The sequence below is a fragment of the Oreochromis aureus genome, linkage group 7, assembly GCF_013358895.1.
Source record: "Oreochromis aureus strain Israel breed Guangdong linkage group 7, ZZ_aureus, whole genome shotgun sequence".
Classification (NCBI taxonomy): domain Eukaryota; kingdom Metazoa; phylum Chordata; class Actinopteri; order Cichliformes; family Cichlidae; genus Oreochromis; species Oreochromis aureus.
In genome coordinates this window covers 45,740,859-45,756,136 of record NC_052948.1, presented here as the reverse complement: position 1 = coordinate 45,756,136, position 15,278 = coordinate 45,740,859, and the positions used below count along the sequence as shown (strand labels likewise).

The following is a 15,278-nucleotide window of genomic DNA, read 5'->3' as shown; positions in this document are numbered from 1 at the left end:
CCTCATGACCCCATCACCATGGATTCCTCTTGGACACTAAGTTTCTTAGTGGTTTATCTTTTTCAGTCACATTTGGTATGAACTTCCCTAACCAGTTCACAAAGCTCCATTGCTCACAATAGGATATTGTCCACATGGCAGACAACACCTTCTAGACCAGGCGTAACCTGAGGCACTGTTCTGCTCTGGAAGTGTTCTGGGGCACCTAAATGCTTTCTAACATTCACACACAGTCTCTATGCAGCTGGTTCCTCTATGCAGCTAATAATCACAGGTTTTCTATCCTCACCAGTGGCTTTTTCACTTTGTCCATGAGTGTTAGCAGGAGCTGTCATTGTGTTAAAACATAGATCTGGTTTTAAGCTTAATGGCCTAAGCTTCTGAACAAGTCCACCTCGGATCTCAGGATACGTCTTCCTAAGCCTGCCTCTTGGTCTATGCTCTCAACTGTAGCTATAAATCTGATTCACACTTTCTACTCAGCAATGTCAGCTGTAGGTTACAGTTAATTTTGCTCCACCAGGACAATTTCTGGGTTTTTCTAGGTCCCGCTATCTGTATTTGACTCTTGCTTGCTAACACTTGCTTAGGAACAGCTGTAACACAGACCCCAGTATGTATTTTGAAGGCCACTTTACTGTCCTATATGTTAATATCTGCCACCCATGGTACCTCATGATTTTCCTAACAACAGTTAACCCAAGTCCTCTTCAACTTTTTTAATTTTCGTGGTGAAACTACATACTTTCCCATAATGTCCTTGTTTACCACATTTGTTGCATTCTGCATTCTTAGCAGGGCACTGCCATGCTGGGTGGCAGGGTGATTTCCCACATTTAGGACATACTTTATGTTCCCGCCTGCTCTGCATTGTTTTCTTGGTGTTTGGATAGCTCCATGTCAGCTCCTTGGCATTGTTTTTATGCGGTTTCCCACTCTTGAAGTGCACCACATCCATCGTTGCCTGGCTAGCACTCATGTCACCTCTCAAACCATTCTGTTTCTTTTTTATTGTCTTTTACTGTCTAGCTACTGTGATGGCACAGGTGAGTTCTTATTAGGCTGATTTCTGAGATTTAAAGGCGCTAGCCTAACTTCGTGGGCACAAGGCTCATGCTGTTTAAGAAACAGTAAATACTACATTCAGTTCATAGTTACATGTTTTAATGTAACAGGATGAACAGTGCAATATTTCTTATTTCCAAATTACTTATTGTTATGACATTGTTATATATTTAAAAAATAAATAATGATAATAATTTTTTGATTAATCAAAGATAATCATCATTTGTGAGATGTACCTCTTGAATGAATAAATATGACTCATCTGTCACAGTATTGCATGACTCAACAGCATGCTGCAAGCCTTAGCAAGTGTGTCCAACCATGCAGTGATTGCTCACAGCTTGCTATTTGTTTACAAAAGTAACATACAAAGAACTAAATCACATCACACTGTTGCGATTTAAGTGGGGGCTCGTCCGGGATTGTTTGGACATTTTTGTGGAGACTGAATATCAGTTTGTTTTACTTTTAAGTGGGTGAGTGAAGGTGTTCACTGTGATTGAGCAACGTCCTTTTACTAAGTGTGTTTCAGTTGGGTAGCTGTGCTGCCCTTCCATCGAAGCACTTGTTTGTTGTTTTTCTTTGTTGTTTTAGTTTATTGTGTTTCATTGTGTTTGGTGGCTATCCTGGGTGGGGGTACGTGAGGAGAGGGGCGTAACAACACTAAATCACAATGACAGCATTCTAATAAAAGATAGTTTAAAAAATGTCTCGTGAGTCTATTGGGCACATCCCAACTATTTTCCATTTTTGTCTGTCCTTCTTTTTGGTCTCTCCCTTATTGATTTTGGGCTACCAATCAGTAGGAAAATGCCAAATTTGTGGTTATGATAACTTGAATATTCATGGCTATCAAGAGGCAAGAGCTGCAAGAGAACTTCAAACCAGTGACATGCTTCAAAGCAAGCAGCAGCAAACAACATACATTTGTTTCAGCTTTGTTTTGCCAACACATGACAAATGTTAAATCAGATGTGGGTGTGCGCCCTAACAGTGCAATATTCTTTCACACAGAAAGGCCTTTTTGGGCTGATGCATTTCAGATTTAAAATGTGTGTGGATGATAGAGACTAGCTCACCCAACAAAATGATCACTTTGAGGGTGTGAGATGTCATTCACTGTATTCCTGACGTACGAGTTTCCAGAAATATCCAGTATTTAAAAGTGAATGACTTTTAATGGGGTGATGTCATTATTACTTTGGACCGTGGAGTCTTTGTGATCTGCAAATGAGCTCATTCAGAGCTGAGCTAATTTTTCTAATTTACATTAAAAGGCAGGCAGTTTTATTTAGGGCTGGTACACCAGTCTAATGCCACTCAGACTGGAGGATTTCAAAGTAATGAGATATTGTAAGCTGACACAAATTCTTCAGGCAATAAAAAACAATTCTTTGGCTTTGATTGATTTATGGACAGGGTCATCTGATGTGTGTCCAAATGTTGATGTAATGGAAAAGGCTTTCCCTACTGCCCTAGCTTCTTTCGGCGTGCCAAAAATACTGCCCTAATTGATCCTCTCTCACTATCACTTTCCCTCACTCCTTCTCCCTTGCGCTGTGCCTGAGCTTTCTGTCTTGTCATCTCTTGTTCACCCATCTCTCCACTGTCTCATTAAATTAGAGGACAATAGTTACTTTAATGGCAACATTGTTAATTTACTCAAACATTAATCTGCCATTTGTCCAGTTCATTGTGTGCTGAGCTTTCAAAACTATGGCACATGGACAAAACCAAGCCCCCTCCAAAGAAGCCATGTGCAGCCAGACAGGCTTGGAATAGATGTGAGAGACACTGAATTAGAGATAGGGGATAAACAGAGCTGAGCTATATGCAAGCAATGTGGAGAGAAAAGCAAAGAGACAAAGGAAAGTGCCTCTTGGGGTAAGGGGGAGATAGTCTTGGTGGTTTTGCATATCTTGCCAGTTCTCTTACTTGATGATCTGACATTTTTGTGGCAGGCCAGATGGTGGCCATTTGCTTCTTTCTCCTATGTGAACTTTATTATCACTTAGTGCCATTTTGGGGTTCAGACACTATATCCATAGTTCTACTTCTACAATTGTATGAGACCCATTAAGAAGTTAAATACCCCCGTGTATTGTTGTTGTGCAAGACGGTCTTAATGTCTTTTTTAAAATTTCTTATATATTTCCTTTAAAATCTGTCTGTAATGCGGTCCTTCTCCACAGCCGAGCCACTGAGAGGCTTAATCTTTTGACTTAAATGGGTTTTTAAATGTACATAAGAATCTCGCAATTGCTGTGAAATTGTGCAGGGTGAAAAATTTGCATTGATCCAACCATTTAAGCAATTAAAAAAAAAAAGAAGAAGAAGAAACTTGTAATATCAGATCTTTATTCCCAACATGCTTACCAAACTACATTTTGCTTTGTCATTCTCCCCTATGTTACTATAGCCATCTGCAAGTTATGTGGCCACATAATTTAAACTATGTGACTCTTACATGCTGGCATTGTTTTGCTGGGCAGAGGAGCCAGTGAGGTCTGTGCGTCTTTAGTGAGGTTCTTGGGGAATACCACATCCACCCTGCTGAATAACAAGACCAGACAAACTATGTGAGCAATGTCCAAACAGGTCATGTTACAAACAAAGCAGTCATTTGACAGCAAGGGAACAGATCTCAAAACACAGTGCATGAAACAATTCCAAATGGCCTTAGGGAAAAATGCAACTTTTATTAAATTAATAATAGTTTAATTTAATACTTTATTTTTCATGTGTGTCAAAATGTTTTTAACATTTGAATTCCATCTAAGTCATTTATTTTGTTTCTGTTATGTGGTTTCCCTTTTTGCCATTCTGTTGTCTCTACAGTGGTAACTGTGAAAGTACTTCTGAAAGTACTTTTAAATATTTCTCAGTACTTAATTCACTTTCTTAAAACTTTCCCACTGGCAAAGAAAACAATGTTTAAAAATGTTACTCTTTTAATTGCTTTTGATATCTTTGTTTGAAAATCAATCTGACACATAACTGGATATTATTTATGTAGTCTAATAGAAGGAGAACTTTGTCCATAATATGTGATTACAGTAAACACCAACATTATTTACCCTGCACAACCACATTTCTTTTACTGTTATTCTAATTAGACTTTCGCTCTGATTGAATTTGGGGTGTGCAATGCTGGAATTGCTCTGTGCATAAAACAATGCCCAAAACCTCAATAAACTAAAACAGTGTTGTAAAGAAGGTCCTCCACAACAATGTGAGAGACTGATAAAATTATACAGAAAATAATTTCTTAACATTATTGCTGCTAACGGTAGTGACAGTAGTGCTGAAGATAGTTTTGCAAGCTTCTTTATAATGGGGTGTAATTTTAACAGGGCAGTATTTTTGCCAGTGATTCTTTGATGTATGTTGTCCTCCCAGGTTTTGTCTTCTGCTTTTGACTGATTCCTGTGAGATTTGCATTGCTGGAGTTTATTTATTAATTTTTACTGTAAGTTCTGTCCAATTCCTGCATCAGAGTCTTCCTATGGTGCAGGCCATTACTGATTCTAGCCATGAATGACTCAGAAGGATCTGATTCACTCTAGGGTTTGACTTAGAATGAGTGTAGCAGCTAATCAGCCCCAGCTACTGCCGACAGGCCAGTGGACATTGCATTTAGAATGCACTTATCTATTCATAATCCAAAAATCTAGAATGAAAAATGTGTTAGAGACCCTCTTGCCCAGTAAACTGTTCTCCCTTTGTTTTTACCAAATCCTTTCTCTTATACCACAGAATAAGCAATAACAGTACTGAATTACCTGACTGGTAAGACACAAGAGTGAGCTTCAGCTGAGTGGGCAAGGCACTCATTTAAAGATTACTCTCTAGCAAGTTTTTATTATGGAACCCAAGGGAGAGAAGAAGCTCTTTTTCTCTTTCTCATCTATCAAGTTAAAGCAGAATGGCAGATTTTGTCTTCCAGTTCTGTACTTTGGTTCATAGTGGCTTGACTGGTCTCTCTTTTGCTGATGCCTTTTTGTGCACTTTAGCCAAGCAAATCTAAAGTGCAAAGATGTCAAAAAGTGTCTCCAAGATGAGTTTGCACCCTTATATTTTCTACTGACTTAAATTCCCTAGTTTCCATGGATATCAGTCTGGACAATTTGATGTTAATTACACATAAAGAGCCTGAAGCCAGTGAATTCCTTAAGCCCAAGATCCATCCATTCAACCTTCCATTTTCTACCACGTATCAGGGGCCAGGTCAAAGGAGGAGAAACCTAATCAGAGAAGTCCAGACTTCCCTCCCATTAGACACCTCCTGTAGGGTCATCCAGGGCAACACCAGTGCATTCCCAGGTCTCTCAGCTGACCTGGGATCCTGAACAGTCTCTCCTACTGGGAGGATTCCTACTGTTCTCCCAGTAGGACATGCCCAGAACACCTTGCTTCAAGGCCAACTGAAAGTCTTGGCCTCACTGAACTCCTCCCACACCTTGCAAAATGCTCTACTTTAACTACTGACAGAGCCTCATTCCTCTGGGCCTCCCAGAACCAGTCAGCTGCCCCTGGAGTCCCACAAGCTAACCAAACCTGAGAGGACCCTTTTTTCATCTTGATAGCTTCCTTCTGTGTCCATCATTGGGTCCTGGGATTACCACTACAAATGCACCAACCACCTTGCAACCATACCTCCTCAACAATTAAGGTGCCAAACATGGGTCATTTGGAATCAATGTCGTTTAGCCTCCATTGAGGCACCAGGTGAGGCTATGTCTAGCCAGTATTTCTCAACTTGGCACACTAGCTCAGGTTTCTTCCCCACAAGAGAAATGATGTTTCATTTCCCAAGAGTCAGCCCCAGCAGTTGGGCCTCAACCGCAAATGCCTCCTGTGGGTGTTGAGCGACAGGATGGCTCCAGGGCGCACCCCTGGTACCCCTGTCTCAGACAAGGTAAACTGGTCCCTTGATTCCTTAATCTTGCATAGGGATCATGTGGATAGTTCATTGTCTGCCCTTCAGGACCAATTTTCCTCGGGAGACCTTACCAGGGCAAAAACCCCTGACATCATAGTCCCTGGGATCTCTGGGACACACAAATAATAACACCACAATAAGGTGGCGTTTCACAGAGTGTTATTGGTCTGATAACAACATTAGACTGATAATAGAAATGAAAAGGGATGTGAGAGATTTTATTGCTTTCTGTTTAGCCTACTCAATCATCATCCTGTAGGCTTGCTCATTGTCTTTCCCTCCTATTACTTTGTGGATGTGGTTCCACATTTCTGGTGACTTTGTAGCTGTTATTCCAAACTCAGAAGGTAACACAACTATTTTCTCTGTCAACAATTTCATCGTATTGCTCAACCTACTCTCTGCCAAAAAAGTTTCTCACAGGTCTCTCACCTTTCCAGTGTTTTCACAGTTACAAGCCTTTGCTCTTTCCAAAACTGAAAGATGTGTTAGTTCCTTAAGCGTAGCGACTTATTTGCAGGTGCTACCTTGCGTGGAGGAAGGTTTGGACAACCTTGCTCCTGTCATTAGATGGGCCCAAAAGTCTGGATGTCCATCAAAGATCTGCCTGTACAGGCTGAATTTATGCATATTAGCTGCCCTAGCGCAGCCCTTTCCCAACTTCCCCAAGGTGGTCAGCTTTGTTGCTGTTTTTCCTCCTCTCAACATGCTTCAGCCAGGTCAATGTATGTAGTCAAGCAGCTCCTGGTGCAGAAGGAAGAGAAGGCTGTTGATATCTGGTCAATTGGGTGGGATATGGTCCAGGTGCCTCTTAATAAGAAAGGGTACTCTGATGACCCACAGGAGCCCTGCATTTCCTGCTTTATTATAAAAAAAATACTCACCTTCTTTTATTGTTGTTAGTTCTGCTTCCTTTCTTAATTTCTGTTTTCCCATCAGTCTGCTACACCTGTGTCCATCAGTTAATTGCTAACCAGGTAATTTATTGAATCTCTCAACTGCCAACAACCTCCTGAAACCACATGCCAACTGGACAGGGAATTTAGATGTTTTTTCCTTGAGGGTAAATTGTAGCTGATAATGAATTGCAATACTTTTTAAAGAGAATTTCTTCTTTTGTGTACATTCTTTTTCACTCTCTGAAATTAACACTGCAAATTACAATTTATTTTCTTTGGTGACAGGACATACATATGACTTTAAATCAGTATTGAGTGCCTTTGCTCACTTGTACCTTACCTGTTTCAGTTTTTATTTTACCTCATAAATGACAGAGAAATGATGTATTTACTTGTGTTATTTTTTGTCACTTTCAGGTTTACTCTCTATGCAGTGGATAGCCGAGGTAGTTACTCTGAATCAAGCTTCGTCTCAGTACGGACATCTTGTCCAGTGGTGGATGACACGCGAGCAGAAGGTACTCTCACCCATCATTTTTTCGGACCCTCCTTTATTGTATTCATCTTTATTTAATATTGCTTTTTTCCTTGCATCCCTTTCATGTAATCACAGTTTACCTGAATGGCTACTTATCCACCACTTTGTATACTGTGCTCTTACCTATGCAATGTGCACATGCGAGATTGCACACTATGATTAGCAAAATGTAAAGGGAAACTCTACCAATTTGTAATGTCAATTCAATTTTCTAATTATATCAGACAGAGTTTGTCAAACAAAGTATTCAAGAATCCAAAATATGGGAAGGAGAGTGTTTTAGGAGGTAGGGCCAGATTTACTCGGTGGGACAAATTAGAGTGAGGCTGTAATCACAAAAAAATGCACCAACGGGGGTGGAAAGTTCTGTGGGTGGGCAGCTGCTACTAAAAATGCACAAATTCATGAACACTATCCCGCATGTTCATTTCAGTAATGACTAGCATAGTCTCTTAAGAGTAGCATAAACAAGTACATCCAACAAGTGAGCAAGTAATCTAATGACCAAAATAATTCAGATTAAGGAGAGGCATCTGAAAGGCAATCGTGTATGTGTTAAAATAAAAGAGCAAATGCTTCTGTTAGAAATTGCAAGGGACTGAGTGGCGTTTTGGAGGTCAGGTAAATGTAATAGCCCAGGTGGAGCTCAGAATTTATCTAAAGACAGAGTGCTTATATTACAAACAACTCCACTGAATAAAACCTCAAATGCTATGTAACACCTCTTCCACAAGTTTTGAGTCTGAATGGAGAATTCCTACCAATAAATGTGTAATATGGATGAAGTAGATAACGTACCTTTCAAAAAAATACACAGCAGTTTTTTTGGTTTGTTTTTTTCTTTTTTTTTGTTTACTTTTGATTATTTTGATGGCCGATAATCAATCTGACCCTTGTGGTCTAAAATTCTGTATGTTTTCTGCATGTATTCTTACATGTTCCCACAAAACTTTAATCTCTTATTTACTTTCCTCACTTCTTCCCTCTCTGTCTTTCAGTCTCTAATTCATTCATCTGTTCTTCCCGACAGAAACTGCAGACAAGGTGTACAACTTGTATAATGGCTACACCAGCGGCAAAGAGCAGCAGATGGCCTACAATTTGCTGATGGAGATTCCTCCTCCACTGCTATACAGAGTCCAGCATCACTACAATTCTCATTATGAAAAATTTGGAGACTTTGTCTGGCGTAGCGAGGATGAGCTAGGCCCCAGGTGAGAAGATTTGAATGTGAAACCAGAGCTTTTAACTGTGCAGACTTGAAAGATATTTCACATATTGGCATTTTTTATAACTATCTGAGGACTTTTAGGTGTAACAGATGTTTTATTGTCTTGAAAAATAATCCTCATTATTTTTCCAATCTGTCAGTAACCTCACCCCTCACACGCACTCAATCAGGAGCACCATTGCACAACATGCACACACACAGACTCCCAAACTGCTTCTACTGGAAAGCCAGTGGGCAAGGTCACCATAAAAACTTTGGGGTTACAGTTGCTCCTTACATCACCATGGTGATGCCAAAACAGTGTTTGACAGCCAAGCTAAACACTAAACGTGATATTCAGCTAAGACCCTGCTCAACTTCCAGCACCGTTTCCTCTTTTTCTCATAAAAAGCTCATCTGTGTCTGCAATATACTGCACCGACATCCTGTCACCCATGACCCTGTTTAAAAGGGTCACCCCTACTGATAGTTAGAACAGACAGTGCGACTGTATGGTGAAATGAAAACAGAAGCGTATAAACCAACAAAACAGAAAAAGAGGAAGTATAAACAAAATGTTTGAAATACGTAAAACAAAACATTGATACATGTTAAGTCTGAGAAGGCAGTTGGCCCGGCACTGATTTTAGTAACATGTGATCTTAAGTTACAGCACAATGTTTTGGTTAATCCACCCCCCACCGTCTGAAAGTACTCCTTTCAAGCCATAAATAATATAATAATTAGGGAATAACTTTGGTCTGCAAGAAGATTATGCTTCTTTCTGATTGGTGAAGGGGGGTGGGAGGCACAGGTTAGCCACTGGGACTTAGAATAGGGATTGGAGTAGTTGGATAATGTGTTTGTCTATGCGTGTTTGTGTGTGGGCAGCTGCAAGGGGGTGGAGGGCTGGAGTGAGTGGAGATTATTTACTGCCTGAAGTTGGCAGGGTTGAGCCTCGTTGTGGTAATTTACAAGCAGACTCTATTGGTGGTTCCTTTTAAAAGGTAACAGCATGGCCAAGTGAAACGTAAGCACAGTCAGCACTACTCCAGTAGCTGAGAATCCCAGGGGCCCCCCACATGTCCACCATTGTTACAGCACCTCATGTAATGGTTGTATTTGTACATTGTGTGCATGGTTAATGCTTTCTTTTACTCTTACTCTGAACGCAAACATCTTATAATGTTATGTAGTGTCCTCGGCTGGAATGCCCTGAAACTGCATTTGTAATCAGTGCTTAACAATCTTTTAATTTGAAATGTATAAATGTAAGGCCAAATCTTAACTGAGGAGTTGCAATAGACGCAACTTAAAATGCATGTTTTTTTCTTCTTTCTCTTTTTGTTCTCTTGTTTTGTTTCATAATTGAATGAATTTAGTTTCTCTTTTTCAACCTTTTTCGTTTTTTGTTGTTTTGGTTTTTTATGCCCTGAGTCACGTGCTTCCTAGTCAGCCTTGATAATGTGTTTGGTATTCTGTTGTTTCAGACGTAAGAATTTAGGGGAAATGAGAAAATGCCACCCCCACCACCACCACCCTTTCAGCGAATAAGTGAAAAGGATGTCTGTACTCCTTGCTTAACTAAAGACAGATGTTGATGCTCAGCAGACACTGCTTTTCAAAACAAATGGAATTGTGTTTTTCTCTGTATGGACCTTTTTCATTTTAGCATATGTATATATATATATATATATATATATATATATATATATATATATATATATATATATATATATATATATATACATACATATGTATTGTAAGGTCTCTCTCGACATATATATGTATAGATGTATAGATATATATATATAAATCCTTTGTAATCTGAGCTGACCTGACATGGCATATGGTTCAGTCATGGCTTAAACTTCAGCTCCAGACTCTGAAGTTGGAGACAAAATTCTTTGTTTCACTCACTCTAGACAGCTGCCTCTGATGTATTGTTAAGCAGAACCAGCACCCAAGAACTCAAAATGCGCCATTGCATGCCTTGGTTTTGACCCAGACTGGCAGTCTCATCAGACGGACGGGAGAGACTCAGATGCAGTTCTTTGAATTCTGGTGACATTTGTGCAGACACTTTATATGTGGAGACACAGATAAAGGCACAATCCTGATTCTTTTTTTTCTGTTTGAATTCATGTGTTTTTTGCCACTTTGTTTTTAATCCATTAAAAATTTAATGGAACAAACTGGTATCTCTAAACCAGGGCATTTTGTGCCTGCTAGATGAATCTATTGCCTTTATAATCCCAATTCATTTTATAGATATTTTCATCAACAGCTGCTTATCATTTGTATGAATGACTTTCTTTGATGCTCTATAAAAATTCTAGCCATACAACAACAGAACAAGCATGTGCTGTCGCTCTGTCAGAGATGCATTTGGCATGGGTACACAAGTGTTGTTCTGTGGTCTTTAAAATTACAACAGCATTACCATAATGACTTAAGATAAGGTATTTTCTGTTACCTTTGTCTAATTTAGAGGCAAAAAATATGACTTGGAGAGACTCTAATAAGTAACCAAACATCCCTCATGATCTTACAGTACTACTTGATAGCTAAAGCCTTGCCACTTGCTTACCCAGTGAATATAACAGTCAGGGAGAGAGCCTATGAAACAACATGTTGCTGCAAATTACTGTTGTCAGTGTTTTTTGTACTGACTAAAGGTGGTAAAAGTGGTTTACACTGAGGTCATGACTTGAACTGAAGCATCATTATTACGATGAGAAAGATGGACATCAGCCAGACAAGCTTAGGTATTTATACATTAGATATATATTCCTCAGAAATATATAATGTATTGTACCTTGATTTTCTGTACAGCTCTAGTATATATTCATTATGAAATACATCTTTGAAATTGTTCAGCAATTCTGATTGTGACCAAGATTAATCCTTTTTCTCCAAAATAATTTTTGCTCCAGCGATCTCATGTAATCTGCAGTTGTTTTGCGGACAGCAAACTTGAAAGAAAACATAATGATTTAAGTATAAAAGTCCTATTTTTGTGATTTTATCTTCTTTAATAGAAAAGCCAACCTGATATTACGTAGGGTGGAGAAGATTAGCCTCTATTGCCGGTCCCTCCTGCGCAGCACCCACATCCAGAGCCGCACCGACACCATGGCATATGTCTACTGCCGGAGTGAAGAGGCACGACCTCCCACCAATATGTGGCATGGCTCTTTACATGACAGTCGCACTGCCTGCATGGAAAAGCTCATTTCTGTACAGCGTAACACATACAGCAGCACCAAACTCCGATGAGACAGGAGTTACGAAATGAGCAGTTCGTCTTTTGTTTTTTTCTTTTTTTTGCAAAATTACATCACTGATTGATGTAGCTCTTCAGTACGCTCTGCAGCAGGTGCCTCTCACTCGACTGTTGCATTTTGCAAACCAGATGAGGCTAAAAGAAAAAAAAAAACTCTCACAGGACTTCATTCACTGGACATTGTGTTAAAGCTACCGAAAAAAATATTTTTGTGTGGCCTACTTTTATTATGAGAAAGAAGATTATCCCAGAAAAAAAAATCCCAAGAACTGACATATTTCTCCAGTGATGCCAGTGATTGCACATATCAATGAGAGACTGCAGAGTGAACATGTAAAATATTATTCAGACAAAAGAAAACTGGTTGGCTTAAATACTTTGAATGTAAAATCATAGTTCCTTTTTGGTGCTTTGAAGCTTTCCTGGTACACTTAAAAGAAAGAGAGGAAAAAAAGGAAATATCCATAGTATAACTTATTTGCCTTTACTACCTTCATTCAGAGGACTGAACTGTGTTAAAGCCAAAATCACTTGCTTGTTTTTAAGTTCACATTAATTAAGAAGAATAACTACACTTTGCTTCAGGAATTTAAAATCGGTAAGTGAGACAGCGTGTAGTTTGACTTACATGACCTTCGATTGATTCACTTGAAACAGCAAGGACTTGTGGTAACAGGATTGATATTTGCCTAGTGAAATTATTATGCAAGACGGAGTAGGTGGCATTCAAACATTATATCCAGACTTTTGAGTTAGCTTTAATTTTATTGCTGAAATGAATGAATCATTTTCTTGTATGACTTTCTCGAACTGCAGTACCTATAGCCATGTTATATTACTTAAGTAATATAAGAGTATTAGTATTAGTATAAAGAATTCTGATACTGGGGTGGTGGATGAAATCGAATCTTATATCTAGACTTTTGCAAGTTCATGTAATGTGTTTGTAATCTAATGATAAGTTATTGCTTGTGACTGAAACACAACTTGTCATTGTAGCATAAGTCCTGCAAATTGGAAATATATGAGACGCATATAAGAGAAGCAGTAACAGACCTAAGATTATATTCACCATGTGGTGAGAATCAGATCTAAAGCTAAAACTGAATATGTTGACTGGTTTTCAAAAGTTCTGCGACACAGCAGAATTTATAAATTTTTCATATTTTTGTTTTTGCAGATAAATATAGCAAGCGTGATAATAAAGCAGTAAATCTGACCAACATTTTCCCAACAGTAGAAAACAGGACAATTACTGCTGACCCACATGTAAACATGAGGTACTGTACACTGAAATGTGAAGAATCAGTGATTGTAGGAATCACATGTGGTCTGTTTAATCTTCTTGTTTTTCAGTCCAATAACATATCTTCAAAGCCATGGATATTGTTTAACTGAAGATAAACAATGCCTTTTCAATATGTTCATCTCATGTTGTATGAATTGTAATAATAAATTATTATATTGTAAATTTTCAATTGTAAAAAACAAATATGTGTATTATTATGTGGCTTTGATTGTCTTTTTCTGAAGAATGTGAAATATAAAAAAAACAACATGTAGAAAATGAGAGGATCTTTGTTTTTCCACTACAACAGACTTAATCATTTAGATTTAAACGTGGGTCTCAGACAGATCTGAACCACTTACTCAGTCATCGTGAGTGGCTAAAACCCACAACAAACATGTATTCCAAATTTTTTCGCCACATCTGCAAATAAAATGTTTTCCTTGTGTATTTGATTTTTTTTTTTTTGTAACGCTTTCCCCATTTTCATTTTATTGGTTATTTCCCACCTGGTAGTTATTTTCCACCTGGTGTGCGATTGTACTGTTGTAATTAAAAATACTTTTCTTTGGAAGCGCATACTTTTCAGTTAACGTCAGTTTCTGGTAACTAATGCAATCCATTAAAAAAAAAACCAGAGAGAGACAAGAGGACTTTGATGTGTCTTTCCAACACAATAACGCTCGCAAAGTTATTACTGTGAGTGATTGGATAATTGTCACAACTTTTGAACTTAAAAGCCTGTTGAGTACTTTCAGATTTGATACGCTCACACTTCCTTGTTTAATATTGCTCAGTTTTTCAGAAGAAAAAGTGTTAACCCATATCGAAAACCTATAGTGTTCATGAAATCATTTTTTCAGTGGTAAGTATAAAATTTGTAGTTTTTTGTGTTAAAACATTCACAACTGATGACGGTTGTTGGAAAGTACTGCATCTTTTGAAATATCTGAACTTACTCATTATATCCATATGCATTTACCTATGGGGTAATATTCTTCCACGTGATAGGATATGAGACTTTTCAAAGTGTTAGTTTATGTGTAGACCTGCATTTTTCTGCCCAAAATAAAGTATCTCAACATGTGTTTGAAGGATCACCATGAAATTGTACGTAATGGTCTCCAAAAATCTTCAAAGCCAGTGACTAATGATCCACAGTAGTTTTCCTCTAGATCATCCAAAAGCTTGATATTGGATGTTTTGAGTGTCGTATCTCAAGAACTATTTGAAGAATTGCAAAGAATGTTCAAACATTTAAAAACCATGGATCCATCATCCATCATATGGGCACTGACATCACTCAGTATTCCTTGTTTTATGACCTGTTACCTCCACAGCTAAAGCACCTTCCACTTATTTTATGTTTTGTGGTATTTCACAAAAGTTAGCATGCTGACATGGTAAACTGGAGTAGTGATTATGACTGCTGCAGACACCATGGATGACTATTAATGTCAGCTATACTTGTTTCACATCCACTTGAAGTCGGCCTCAAGGATGTATGTATGTTCAGTGTGGTGTTGTATGATTTCTGCCAAACAAGTCCACCCAAAAAATCAGAGTACGAGGCTGACATCCACAAATTGCCTGGTTTTCACCTGTGGATGATGGAATTTACATCACTTGGATTCAAGCAGGTTTCCCTATAGTCAATTATGTGGGAAGCACCACCTGTTAAAATAATGTTAGATGTAACATTATGTAAAGTAAGGTCGCCGATGTTGGCAGGCTACTGAATCAGAAAAATTCTGCAAAAAAAAAAAAAAAAAAAGATGATCAGTTTATTCTAAGCATCTGTCTTTGCACTGTTATTATATTGGAACAATGGCTTCAATAGTTTGAATTTACATTGTACTTCATTTCATCTAATTAATTAAAATTAGGTTGAAGGAGTAAGCAGTATTGATTATCAATATCCAGCATGTATCAACACGCAGAAAATGTGGTGTTTTATAGTTGTGGTTGTGCTAATTAAATGTGGCTCATATGACTAATGTGCCCGACTTGAACTGACACGGACCTCACAGGAGAGAAGCCCATGGTATGC

The 15,278-nt window shown here is 38.4% G+C and overlaps 1 protein-coding gene across 1 annotated transcript in view; it reads left to right on the top strand.

Annotated features, from left to right (window-relative positions):
- The window catches only part of LOC116331839 (astrotactin-2), a 273,527-nt gene extending 260,211 nt beyond the window's left edge, over nt 1–13,316 (top strand). Inside the window, exons 21-23 of the mRNA XM_039615109.1 lie at nt 7,324–7,424; nt 8,475–8,658; nt 11,696–13,316. Coding sequence (XP_039471043.1) covers nt 7,324–7,424; nt 8,475–8,658; nt 11,696–11,933 — 523 coding nt within the window. The 3' untranslated portion in view covers nt 11,934–13,316. The remainder of the gene's footprint in view (nt 1–7,323; nt 7,425–8,474; nt 8,659–11,695) is intronic.
- The last annotated feature ends 1,962 nt before the right edge of the window (nt 13,317–15,278 follow it).